Genomic DNA, 14,388 nt, shown 5'->3' with positions numbered 1-14,388 from the left:
ATTCAATAGGACAATCTCATATTATATTTTTCCATTTTGTATATGTACTTTGCTAAGTTTATCATATAACATTCAACGTGTTAATATTATTATTCTCCCAACAGGTTAACGCGACTACCGTCAGATATTGTCTATCTCCTGTAAAAAAATGAAATTACTCTCCCGTAAACATTACATAAAAAATCGAAAGTCACATAGGAAGTTGACTAGATGCCTTCCCTTGAATCTAATTCGCGTCTCGCGAAGGCGGCACGTTGTATTTCATAAAATATTGTAACGACGAAGATTGTTATCGAAGACAAACGCTGGCCGCGAACGTGTTAAACAATAGGTTTGACGCATGCACGTTCTAATTACTGAAACGATCATGCGAGAAGCGTTTGACGTCGAACAGCGAAATCTACCGTGCCCGAGCGGAACGCGCCGCCGTCGAAGTGTCAAAGGAGCCGTTCGAGGAGGAAAGACGAGGCGAAGACGGAAGAGAGGCGGAAAATGCCGCGTCCGTGGAAAATATTCCGCGGATGCGAGCCGGCGAGCGTCACGTTACGTTTCCAGCGGTTTCATTCAAGCGCTCGCGTCATCCTCGCTCGCTCGCTCGCTCGCTCGCTCCAATTCACCGGAATCGCGATCACTCCTGTTTACTATTTTCGGTCGAGCGCTCTATCGCAGTTTTTCTGCGTCGTTCGGCGTTATCGCCGCCGCTAGATCCGCGATACAAATAATAAACCGCGAACAGCGGGAGCGGGAAGTGATAAGCCTGTCGCCGCGTGCGGTAAAAAGGTTATCAGTCGCTAGACGATCGACAAATTGTGGCGGTCGTTAGACGTGTTTGTCATAGTTTAAATATAATTCGAATAACTCAGCGTTGGCTCGTTAACTCCCGACAGACGATCGAAAGGGTCTCGTTCGGCTCGCTTTTCGAATTCCCGCGTTTTCTCTGTTCATGGGGGAAGCTAACTGCGGCGCGAGCTTCGGATCTCTCAGTTTTGCATAGCGTAACGCGTGAATAATGTATGATATATGTTAAACAGGCAATCTAAATGGTAAATCATTCGTAGTTACGTTTACGTTGAGAAAGAAAAGTACTTCCCTTCGATGTTTTACGTATTGATGAATTATGGGAAATTTGATATTAAATATCAAAGTTGATGATTCTGCTGTGTCGAATTAATTGGAGACTGAAAGACGCCTCTGGGGTGCAAAGGGTTAACGATATTTCTACAAGAGACTTCGAATTTTAACTTACAATTGTTTGCTGAGTTAGTCGCATATTCTGAATTGATTTTCCGACTTCTCCAGTGATGATAATGAAATCCTTTGCACTCAAGAGGCGACACTCGGCAAAACTATGAAGTTGAATATTTAGTATTCTAAATGAAACTTTGTATCGCTACGTGAAATATTTAAATAAGCTTCGTTGCTTAATTTATCTATGAATTATCGTTAAATTAGTTTCAAACAATGTCACCTATATCTCGTCGGAAAATGTTCAGTATTTCCAGTGAAGAGCTTTCGAGTGCAAAGGGTTAAACTGAGAAAATAATTTTGAGTTAAGATTTCAAGTGTTTTCTGACAGCGCCGGTAAAAATAGTGTTACAGGATATCTAAATGTAAACTGGCATAAGTAGAGTCTAATAGGAATAGGAAACAAAACGAAAATGAATAATAGCAAGAGACGCATCCACGTCTAGAAATCTACTAAAAATTGCATTTGCGTCATATGTACGTTACGTTTCTCTACGGAAACTAGTGCGTCGCATACGTGGATACGTCGAAGGGTTAACCCTTTGTGGACGAAGGTTTATAGGAATGTACAAAACCTTCAACAGACGAAACTAAATGATTTATCAATCGCTTGATCGATAGAAAGAAAGGAAACTACGTGCAGATCTGTAGATGTTCGAGTAATTACCTCACTCGTTTGCGGCTTGGTCTTCCAAATATGAACATTTCATCTCGCCAAAATGTCGACATTCGTCCGCAAAGGGTTGAAACGGAAGCTTACTCTGTTTCATTAGAGATTTCATTCGGAAGCCGCGGGTAGAGCGCATGCGTTCGCCGGAGACACAGATTCCTTAAATCCACCGTCTATTAGCAAACCAATCATAAAGTTTAATGGCATTTTTCTGCGGGTTTATGGCCGCGGCTTTAATTAACTGATAAACTGGGAACCCAGGCATTCCGTGGGACTACGTAAATCACGTTTATCGGCTGCGCGCGGATGTTTATGCGAAATACACATTTGCAGAAGTGAATCGACAATAATGACAATTAATTGGAAGGTTGAGCGCCGGAGTTCGGCGTGGGTTTCATCATGGCGAGGATAAAACGGGAAAGTTATACGTAACGTGCATCGACACGGCGCGATCCCGATGCCACGAATTGAATTTCATTCGTGTCGATTGTTCCGACGCGTCTATTAACGCGCATCCGTTCCGGAGGCGACATCGGAATATTAACGCTAGAACTCTGCCGTAACAGTCGAAATGACTGGTTTTGTTCTCGTTTCGCAGTTATTGATATCTTAACCCTTTGCGGTCCATTGATTTTATTAGAGTGCTAGTGGGCAGATCCAAGTTAATTTATAAAACGAAACAAGTCAATTTGAATAAATGAAAAAAAATACAATTGTAATGAATTAATTGATTTGCTTATGAAAACAAATTATAATTTAAAATTAGTTAACATACGGTATCTTTTAAATCAATTTCCTACGTGAATTGCGATTGCAAGAACCGCTATAAGTATGTCAATTGAACATGTCCAGTGATACTGGACCCGTTCAACGAAAATGTGATGTCCAGTGATACTGGACAGTGGACCGGAAAGGGTTAACACTAGAACTGCCGAGCATTTAACACATTCGCTACCAGTGTCATATTTGTGACGGTCGCAATCCTATATTTTATATAAAGAAAATTAAATGAATCCTATAGATATAGTTAGTTGAAGTTATAAGCTACAGACTTACATTTAGGGATTCAATGACTCGTTTTAGCTTCATTTGTTTCGATAGTTTGTTGAGAAAACTTATTGAATCGAATAAAATATTATAATTGAGAATTCAGATCGAACGTGTTAATTAATATGTAATCCCTATAAAAATTGTGACTTCAAGATCATTTCGAATATTCGATGCTTTTACTGATACTAACCATATTAATCACTGCGAAAAAAAGAAATCGAAACCGGTTATTTTGATTGTTACGGGTAGTTCTAGTGTTGAAAGCATCGAATATTCGATATGATTTTCAAAATAGTTTCGCTTGAATGCTACAATGAATGTTTCAAGAAACCGAAAATAATCTTTTGTTATAATTCTTATGGGGATTACATATCGATCGTATTAAATGCTCGGCGGTTCTAGTGTTAATATCCGAAGGAAGGAAAATCGTCGTTGTAATCTATAGATTCCGGTCCGACGAATAATCCTCTCCATCTATGTTAAAAACTTTCCATTACGAGAATCGGGGGAAAGAAGTCTAAATATCATTCGCTCCAAAGTCGAGAAGGATTATTCATACGCATAATCGTAAAAGGGAAACACGAGTTTCTATCCAGTTCTCAACTAGAGCGAAATGATAATTTCTACCCGCGAGATCGCTCGAGCGAACGATCGGGACCGACCTTTCTCGAAGCATAATTTCGATCCACGACATTTTACCCTCGGCGGATCGATGCACGAGGAACTAATCCTCGAGATCACCGAATCGAAATCGAAGATCATCGATCGTTACGCTTCTCTCGGGGATAGTTCCCCTTCGAACTCACGAATTCGCAATCGATGCACTCATTGGAAGCTTGAAAGTGAAACGCCGTGCGAAGGGAATTTAAGATGTATAAAATATTTATTTATCTCGTAGTGCTCATTAAGGGAAACTATCGTTTATCGTAATTCTGTTTCTTTAGCGTTTTGCAGTGGCGATTTTCAGTATATCAACATTATACAGTTCTATACGCAATGTCAATTTAACGCGTTATATAAGCATTGTCTAGTAAATGATTACAGTGGTTTTGATTGTAAATGAATAAACATGAATTTCCCTAAAGAACAATGGAATAAACTGTACGATAAATGTAAACCTATTGTTAACCTTTGTAAAATGCATTAATATGTGAAGGGATAGAATAAAATAGCTCAGTTCCTCAATTTACGTACGATTTCTCATTAACCCCATGTCCTATGTTTTCTTCTCTCGATTCTGAATTTTATGTTCCTGAAGGTGAAAGATTAATAATAGACAACTAATATCTCATTCATATTCAAAATAAATACTACTTGGGTTTGTCGAGTTCGATTAAAAGGTTTCAATACGAGATTATAGGAGAAGTTACATTCATTTAAAAAAAATGTCGTGCATATCTCATCAGAAAATATTGAATATGTCCAGTGAAAAATTATCGAGTGCAAAGAGGCAATTATATTTTCAAAAATATGAATTTATTCACAGATCCATAGTCAAGCATTGATATAAATATAAAATCACGATCGAAGCGGTGTCGAATATTTCCAGTGAAGAATTAGAAAAGGGTAACTACGTTCTAAAAAATATGAAACTACCTAAACATCCATAATCAAGCGACAACGTAAACAGTAAGTCACGATCGCAGCGGTTGAGTTCCGCGAACCGTGCGAAGGAGGTTGAATGATATAGACCGGTCGCGACCGATCACGGAAAAACGGTGGGACTAGTTCGACGTCTCGTCAATGGACGGTCTACCGAGCAGACGTCGCTGGGCCGCATTCCGTAAAACGGGCACGTACCGCGCGCGTTTGCCGGAGAGTATTTACCCGAGTACTGTTACGCGAGAGTCCCCAAGATAGAGAGGATCGCGAAACGCCGATACGCAATCTTCCCCACCCACGTTGCCCCCGACATTTTCCATTCAGTTTCCCGGCCGCCCACCCCGGCCAGCCGAGCGAGACGGCCGCAAATCGCGGAATTCGTTCCGCGAGAAAAATCCGCCGTTCTACCTGTTTCTCGGTCCAGGTGGCTCGAGGAGTCCAGGGAAACGTAAAACTAACGCGAAAAGGCTCGAGAAAGAGTACGTTTCAGTGGAGACAGAAGAAAAACATAGCAATTTGTGTATGTTTGAGACTTTGGAAGTAGCCTTTCTGAGCTGTTGTTATTAGAGAAATGGTACTTATCAGGATACTGTTATTTTGTGAATACTGTTTTTGACTTTGGAAGGAAGTAGGATGGTTGAGAGCTTTGGGAATGAGATTGATCTTGTGTAACTGAAATGGTAACATGTCCATCGATGTTTCGTTGAAAATTTACGGGATGTGTTTCGGATGTTAACAGTTCTGAATGATTTCAGACAGATTTCTTCATTAGATATGTTTATGGCATTACTGAGATTGAATGTAAACATTTGATATTTTGAAATGATGTTCAATGACGAAACTGTCTCGTCAGCATCTTTCAACAGAGAGATCGAGAAAACAGTAATTCCTAAGGAAGAACCTATTTATATTTATACGTGGAAGCATAGATCGGATTTCCCAGGGAAATCCACGAGGAAACGGGACGTTCTATAATAAAAATGGTCACCCGAGACAGCGTGTCACGTTCCGCGCGCTCAAGGCAGCTCTCCGAGGCTGCGGCGGGAGAAAGAAGAGGCGCAGATGCGACTTTCGTGACGACGCATCATCGTTATTTCCGAATGTCAGGCGCTCCCACGTGATCTTACGTAAACAACAAACAACGAATATAACACGCGTCGTCGTTTTCCCATCGGGGGTTACGGAGAAAAACGCTCCGATCTGTTCACGTGTCTGGTCGTTTCGCGCAACTTGTTCGAACCCAGCACCGTGGGAGTGGAAAAAAAATGATCAACCTAGTGCGTTCACCGAGTGGAACACGCAACCGGCACAAAGTAGCTTTGTCCAGTGTTCCCGTCGAGCAAAATAGAAAAGCACCAATCGGTTTCCACCGACAAAAGGATTCCCCCTTAGCAACATCCGATAATGTCTTCCAATTAATCGCTGAAACTCCGTATCTCTTCAAGCTACCCAAAGATATCTTCGATAAGCTCCTTAAAAACATCGACGAGAGACGAATATAAACAGCCCAGCAAGACGGAACTTCTCCAAGTTTCTTGAATGTCAAGTGGACCACGCGCCAAAGCCGAAAAAAGAAGCTCACTCACCGAGAAGAAGAGCTGGCTCCCGGTTGTCCTCGAGCAGCGCGACCAGCACGAGGAATAGGGGATGCTGCACGGGCAACCGGTCCACGTCATCGGTGCAGTCGTCGTAGACGACCACCTCCCTGTAGTGTCGTTTCCGCAGCAGTTCCTTGCCTTCCCTGGTGGTAGCTAAGTCAGCGAGGGTAGCCTTGCCGAGCTGCAGCCTGCGCCGATTGAACCGGTCCGAGCAGTTCACGTTGATCGCGCCCCTCACATGGTTCACATTGTAGAGGATGAAGGGTCGGCAGTCGAGCAACACGGTCGGGTGGCCGTCGGTCTGACGGCGACCTAGCAGACGCTGCGCCAGGTCGTCCGCGGTGATCGTCCTGGTGCGCTGCAGCACGAGCTGCCTCTGCAGCGTGTTGTTGTCGTTGCAGGGGCTCGCGGGCAGGCTGACGGTCTCCAGCTTGCAGCGTTTCGAGGCGGACAACTGGTGCTGATGGAAGTGGTGATGGTGCAGATGGTAGTGACGGTGGTGCACGTCGACCAACGGCAGGTCGCAGTCGGTCCCGCTGCTGCTGGTCGTGCTGCAGCCGCTGATGCTGCTGCCGCTAGCGTTCAGGCTGCAGTTCGCGCTGTCCGCGGCGTCCACGATGTCCACGCCGCTGCTCGTCGACGAGCTGGGCGACACGGTGCCCGAGGTCGGCGACGACAGGAAGCTGCTCGTGCCGGCCGGCGGGCCTGGCTCGCTGAGGCTACGATTCAGAACGAGCTTCAGGTTGTCGCGGGACCGTCCCGCGGTGACCGGCTCGCAGCACACCAATGTCGACATTGTTGACGACGACGAGCACTGTTCCTGTTGACGAGCTTCACGCTGGGGATGGGCCGCCGCCGCCGCCACCGCCGGCTGCTTGACGTCAGCCCCGGTTATATCGAGACGCGACCCCGACGCGTACGCTGAAACCGAGGAACAAGATGATCCGTTAGACGGAGGCGGGGTGATACATGGATCGGGGAAAACTGGGGATGAGTTTCTGCGTGATTTCGAGCTTTCGGGGTATCGTTGGTATGCTTGCGAGGGTGGGTGGTAGGGGCGCGGTTGAATTTTAGTTTGAAATTGTTGAAACTGGAATTGGAAAGGTTTGCGAGGCTTTGAAGCTGTTCGAGGTTTTTCGGAGTAGACACTGGAAATTTGAGGAGCTCGTTTTATTCGTTAGAGGGATTCTTAGGTAGTGGTTTTATAAATTTTTTGTTTGAGTTTCTAGAGGTTTTAGGGAAGTGTGAAGTTTTGATATCTTGAAATTTGAAAGATTGAGTTCCTAGAGGTTTTGTATTCATTTCGTCGAAGATTTTCGGGTTTAGGAATTGAAATTCGTTCATCTGCGCGTCATACGTTTCATTTGAAAAATCGCATCGGACGATTTATGCGAACGTGGTTCGAGCTAATGGACACAGCCACGGGAGGACGATAAGATTACGATTATTGATTTATGTTTATTCGAAACTATCACTTCAGACTAATTAATGTTCCTTTCGTCGAAACAGCTTCTCTTCTTAATGAGGGTTCTGTTGTGGAAAGCTAATCTAACGAAGGGGAATTATCTCTGTTCCGTAAAATCGCTCGGGATGTATCACTTAGAAAAGAGATTTATTTACCATGAAACAAGATAGCATCTCAATTAAAACTATCGTACTATCCTCAATCCAATTACCCTTTGATTACGTTTAATCCCTTGATGAATCTCTACAACTTCACAAGCCTAACTCCAATAGCTAATATTTTACCTTTTCACACAAATGAATGGATACTATTATTCACAGCTTTTCGCCTTTATAAGAATTCTGTTAACTATCGGATTGCGGTGGCTGGGTCTATTTTCACTCGGACTTTCAAAGCCTAACACTCTCCCCACTAATACCAAACTTAACCCTTAGCACTCCAGATGGTTTTGTAATCTACCAGCAACTGCAACTAATTTTTATGGTATCCCTAGCGAAAATGAAAAATGCTATAACATTTCTTAGACCTTTTATTATCCTTCTTAATGCAAAATATAGATGTGTGAAAAGTCGAATAATTGTAGGGTAGTTTCCTTAAGATTCATTAAAATATCTAATATTATTCCTGGTGCAATATTGGAGCCTCCAGAGTTCAAAGGGTTAACTCACTAGTCAATAATGCCAGATCCAACAAGAGCATCAATCTTGTAGAAGCACCTTGGAAAAAATATCCACAAAAATGAATAACCAAACATTGAAGAGGTAAGTCTCAGTCACCACTCGATTTAATACAGTAAAGTTATACAGTTTTATATACAATACTAAGCTTCGATTCAATACTTGAAACATGGAAATACATTAGTTTCCTTTCTCAGTTAATTTCTGATTTCGTACTAAGTTCATTCTAAAAAGTGTTATTTACATCTCATTAGAAACCGATGAACGTTTCTAGTGAAAAGCTTCCGAGTGCAAAGGGTTGATCGTTCCTCGAAACCGTGGTAATCAGCACGAATTTTAACTAACAATCCTCAACACATTGTGTATAGGTTAATTCTTAGAAAACTGGGAAGCGTGGATGATTTTCAATGAGATCAACTTGTACCATTACATGTAGAACAGTCAAATCTTATTATCATTTGATAAATTAAAAAATAATTTAAAAATACTCTATTATCCTCAAAAAATCCTTGTCCTACGAGTGCGACTCGTGGTGAAGATTTTCAATGTGATCCAACAAATATATATATTACTCAGTTCATTCGAATTCAAAGTAAATATTATTCCTCTGTAATCAACTATTATACTTAACAGGAAATATAGGCATAACCTATGCTTAGAATTTTTCTCTGTTTCCAATAAATTATTAGTAACAAAGTAACCGTATCGATCAGAGTTGAGAAAGAAATCATAGACTAAGGAGTCAGCTATTAAAAATGGTTCTCATAAAATTCAATATTTTTTAGAACGACGCGATAGGTCTCGAAACTGCGGAGGTACATAGGTGTTTCTATAAAAACGAAATTCCTCGTTTTCGGTACGAAATTTAACAACATTTACCCGCGGCTGCGCCTATGCGGCGTTATCAGCGGCGTCCTGGGTTAACGATAGCCTCGAGGACAGAAGACGATCTCCGATATCGTGCAGCGACCTTTAATCTATCGGACCGAGTGCGGGGCGACAGGTCGCGTATTTTTTTTTGTTTCGCGGCAGCGTATCGGCACCGCGGACGCGCCTAATCGGTGACTCAGTTAATGGTTTCACGGTATATAGAATCCCGGGCTTCCTCATTGCTGGGCTTCCATGAACTACGATAAAACTGTGCGCGCACACGCCGCCCGTCTGGTCGTTAACTCCGCCGCGATTCGTGAACGATGTAACCGAACTAGCCGACAGGCGTTCGCGGAAACTGTTTCGCTTATTTCTTTCACCCCCTGTCCAGGAATACTGGCTTCCCTGACATGTACTTCGACCGAAAGCGTTCACGATCCAGTTCCTCTCGATGTCCAAAGAAAATCGTTACACATTCATTCTCAAAGTTTCTACTTCGGTAGTTTTCAATATACTCATCGTGTATTCATCTTTCGCTCTTTGGAAAGTGATTCTTTGTATAAATAGATTAACAAATATGAATTCATCATTCTGAATGAACATATAACGACTCTTCTTCGTTGACACGTTGAATGCCATTGAGATCACCGGTGACACCGAAACGAAGTGAATTATTATAGTTCAATGAAATGATTCTATGGAAACATTTCTATATTATAAACAATGCTAATACGATGACATTCGGATGGATGACTAGTAATAATGGAATTCAAATGATTGAAAATTTGGAGTGTTTCCCTCTATGTAGTCTTGTTCAACGTGTTAATTTCCCTCGGCAGTCTAATTCACGATTACCTCGTATCACTGTTAATTCTCCGTTACCCTCTTTCTCTTTCCCCGTTCTCCAGCGACGTTCCACGCGCGCGTTGTTGTTGTTAACGATTAATTGTTAATGCGCCCCGCAGCGGCACCAGGAACAACAACACCAGTGATAAGATTATGAATAATACCGGGAAAACCGCGCGGCGACGAGACGAGGACCACGCTGCTCCCGTTCGGGGCTGTTGCGACACGCGAGCGCGCGTCGAGGAATTACCGTGACACGACCAGGTAAATACTGAATTCGATAGGTCGCGGTGCCGACGACTGTCGTTTCTGTTCCGCCCGTTTAAATAGCGGTGCGTGCCGAGACTCGCGCGATGAGTCAACCGGCCGAAATACACCGGGCGGCCGCGTGTTCCCCGCGGTCGTTCCGCGGCGACGAAAATATTCCACCGTTTGCACAGGTGCTCCAGACACCGACCGGCGTCGTTATCCCGGGAAACGAGCGGATCGGCCGACGACTGCGACGCGGATGAATCGGCCGGTGGCCCCGTGAACTGTTCCGCGACCGCGGCTCGCGTTTTCGCGGAAGTGCATCGCGTTCCGGCCCGATGTTGTACAGTTCGATTGGAACATCGTAGCGACTGTTGTTTCCGAGCAGAGAACAACGGGAGATGTTAGGTAGATGTTAAGTTAGATAATGAAGGTATGAAATTAGATACTAACCCCCAGCGCTGGGAAACTTTGTAGCAACGGTTGTTTCCAAGTAGAAAACAACGAGAAATGCTAAGTTAAATAGTGGAGATATGAAATTAGAAATTTCTTGTGTTGAGAAACGTCGTAACAACGGTTGTTTCCGAGTAGAGAACAACGAGAGAGATCAACAGAAGTACCAAGCAATTAAACCGACTTCTGAAAATTTCTTTATAAAAGATACTTATTAAGATTTCAGTTTAGACATTACTAAATCAGTTTCTGTAATCATTGCTCGCGTGTATCCGTACCTTTTCAATAATTGCGAAATAAGATATCAAGGAATAGGTGATTTTGAAGCGTCTGGTAGTTTTAGTATTAAACAGACATCAAACAGAGGTATGAGATTAAATATGAAAATACTATAATCAATCTAATCGCTCGTTCATAACCATCGAATACATAATACACAGTGCATAAACCATCCAATCTAATGCAGTTGCCAATAACCTGCTTCACGCAACTTAAAAAATAAATAAAAGAAACAAAGTTCTACCTTACGAAAACAAGAACAAGAGAACTTCACGTCCCGATTCAAACAAATGTCAATCCGTTACCACTCATCGCGTGAAGCTACATCCAATTCACTCATCAATACGATTTGCCATTGAAAATATTGACATCCTAAAGACTGGAAGAAAGAGCTTCCACGTATTTCTACTTATTCGAAATTCAAATCTGAAACTAACAGAAATAGCTTCAATCGATCACAATCTAAACGATGAACCTCTGCCGAACACTATTTTCGCGAAGAAACCTTAATTATCCTTGCCGGATCCGGGACTCTGTATCGAGGGCAGAACAACCGGTGTCTTAAGGTGGACGATTGACTTTGCTAACCTTGGAGGATGTCGTTCATAAGCGCGAACCTGAAATAATGGCCGCGCGACTTCGCTTGCATAATGATCGACGGTGACGCGTCGTTCGCCCCGGCCACGATCGCGGCCGAGAGTGAAAGCACACGCGCTTCCTTCTCTGCTCGCTCGCTCGCTCGCTGCCTAGAATTCGTTCGCTGATTAACCGGTGCGTAATCTCTCTTATGTACGCGCACGCTAGCTGCGCCGCGAGATAACGGCTAAATAATGCGACCGCGTCGTCGGACATTGCGTCGTGTTCCGGTGTTTCAGGTGCGGGAACCCGTGCGATAATGGAGGTGAACGAACGGGGGTGGAAACGGGGCTGTGATTTATAAACCATAAGTCTTATAAGATACCCGAGTTACTTTGGTGGTGCTGTTGACAGTGACTCTCAATTATCAATTATGTTTCCTGCGTTATCTTGGAGCATCGGATGATGGAGTTAAAGGATGTTAGTGGATATAAAATTCACGTAACTATGTTTACATTAACTAGATTAGGTGAAGCGTATGTTATTCAAATATAGGTTGAATATCGACCTGGACTAATTTAAATTGACAAAATTTCTATACTTAGTATACTTGGCAGATAATTATAGATCTAGTATAGTTATGTTATTTTAATTTTCTGCTCTAATGGATCGTCGATAGAACTCTGATGCGTGAAGTTGGGGAATCGTTAAGAAGTCGATTGATTCTAATGTGCTTCGTTATGCAACGAATATCCTGAAATCGACATTTGCGTTTGATTGATGTTATATCGAATTTTCAGTTGGTAGGGATCTATGCTGTTCAGTTTGCCGTGGGATTAGCTACCTACATAGTTTGTACCAGTTAGAAAACCGGCGAATCGCACGATACTAGGACCGTTCGCCAGATATGGTCGAAGGGCTGCCGAATGACCCACGCCGCGCATCACGTAATTTCTAAGTCGGGCCACGACACGGTCTGTCGCAACGTTGTCGGGACCATTGGTCGTCGTCCAACTTCCAAATTAGCGGTGTCCCCGCTGTCAGGCTAGCAACAATGGCATAATCGCGGTAATAAATTTGCCCCCAGCGACGCGAAGAGGTTTCGCGAACAGTGCAGACGAATTCGGCGTCTTTGCCCCCGACAATGGAAATCTCGCGACCTCAAACGTTTGACGTTTCACCCTTGCAAATGAAACATTCAATACTCCTACAGGTACGTACTAATCCAATGGACACACAGGAATTCATTAATCGCAGACCGAATGAAACCCGAATCTACTCCAAACTTAATTTACATCGAAATCTGTATTCAAATCATTCGCAGACTCTCCGCCCCATGAAGCCAATACAATGTTCACCCTAATCCAATCACAGAATCAGACTTGATCCCAACGTCACTGAAAACCCGTTGTCATTTCGATCAGCTAATCCCGAGAATCCCACAATCTTTCGATACAGATAACGAAAACTAACCATTAGACTCCAAAACTAGATCTAGACACGAACAACATCAAACATACCAAACGAAATAAAATTACAACTTTCCACCTAGGTTGAAGTTACAACAATGATCATGAACTGAAAATATCGTTGATAATTCCAGCCGCACTCCAGCGCTGATCACTGGATCGCGATACCGGACCAACGCGAACCGGCGTAACACCTCGCCGGCCGCGTGCAGGGCGACGTTGACTTTTGTGTCAATGCCGTGGCAACGGACTTTAACGAACGCGCGAGGTTCGTCGCGGGATCGAATCGTAGTGAGTCAGCCAACTAATATTAGAAGGTGAGGAGGCTGCCTCTGGCCCGGCGGTCTCTCTTTCCCCGTGTTACAGGCTCGCCGACTCTCTCTTTCTCTCTCGAAATCTCTTCTCCTTTTCCCTCGGTCGTTCGTTGTTCGCAGCGCCGCCGCCACGGGGACGTGAGAGAGAGAGAGAGAGAGAGAGAGAGAGAGAGAAAGAGAGAGTAGGTTCCTCCTCTTCGTTCCTCTTTTTTCGCCCTTTCTCTTCCTCGCTGCGCCGGCCCCGACGAGTCTTCGGGTTCGTTGTTTGGAATGAGTAAACGCCGTGGAATTCGACGCTTCGAGCGGGGCGACCGGCCCGCACGCTGCCCGGGCCCGAGCTCTCTCGGCCTGCGGACAGGTGTAGCGCCAGCACCTGCTGCCTCTGTTCCGTGGACCGCTCGGGGTCCAGTCTGCAGCGTTCTGCTCGCCGTATCATCGCCGGAATGCTTGATCCCGGGTCCACGATTGGGCAGGACCGCGTTCCGTCCGTGGACCCGATCGATCGTGATTTCGGAGTTCGATCGGAGCTTTTTGGTTCGTTCGGTTCACTCCGTTTCACAGTTGACGACTGGCTGAAGGTAATGAAGCTCCGCTGTTGATCGCACCACGTGGTTTTATAACGAATCATACCACGATGTGAGTCTCAGTCACTTATGAGAATAAAAGAAATGATTGAAATGTTATCGTTCTTGTTCATAGGGCCCAAATTTTAACCCTTAGCGGACGAGGATTCTTTGAAATATACAAAACCTTCGGCAGATGAAGCTAAATTACGTATCGATTGCTTAAATAATGAGAAAAAAGGAAAGTATGGACTAATCTCTTGCTGTTTCGGTAACTAAATCATTCGTTTGTCACTTAGTGCTCCAACTATGAAAATTCGATCTCTCTGAAATGTCGACACTCGTCCGCAAAGGGTTAAAAGCGCAAAAGAACCTTTGGAAATGCAATATGAAACAATCAAAAAATTTAAGTAAAAAGTTCAAATGCGACTCAGAATCAGTGGTCCGATTAGGGTGGAAGAT

The 14,388-nt window shown here is 43.8% G+C and overlaps 1 protein-coding gene across 6 annotated transcripts in view; it reads right to left on the bottom strand.

The window, feature by feature from the left end:
* The window catches only part of LOC116427545 (dual specificity protein phosphatase 10), a 134,579-nt gene that overhangs the window by 80,752 nt on the left and 39,439 nt on the right, over positions 1 to 14,388 (bottom strand). For 4 of the 6 annotated variants that reach the window (XM_031978007.2, XM_076370095.1, XM_076370097.1 and 1 more), the window contains one exon: positions 6,154 to 7,086. In XM_031978007.2, coding sequence (XP_031833867.1) covers positions 6,154 to 7,086 — 933 coding nt within the window. The other 2 variants (XM_031978009.2, XM_031978008.2) reach the window with 2 other exon arrangements.

The sequence above is a fragment of the Nomia melanderi genome, chromosome 8 (genome assembly GCF_051020985.1).
Source record: "Nomia melanderi isolate GNS246 chromosome 8, iyNomMela1, whole genome shotgun sequence".
NCBI lineage: Eukaryota > Metazoa > Arthropoda > Insecta > Hymenoptera > Halictidae > Nomia > Nomia melanderi.
The sequence above is the reverse complement of the archived record's forward strand: the minus strand, read 5'-3'. Positions and strand labels throughout refer to the sequence as shown.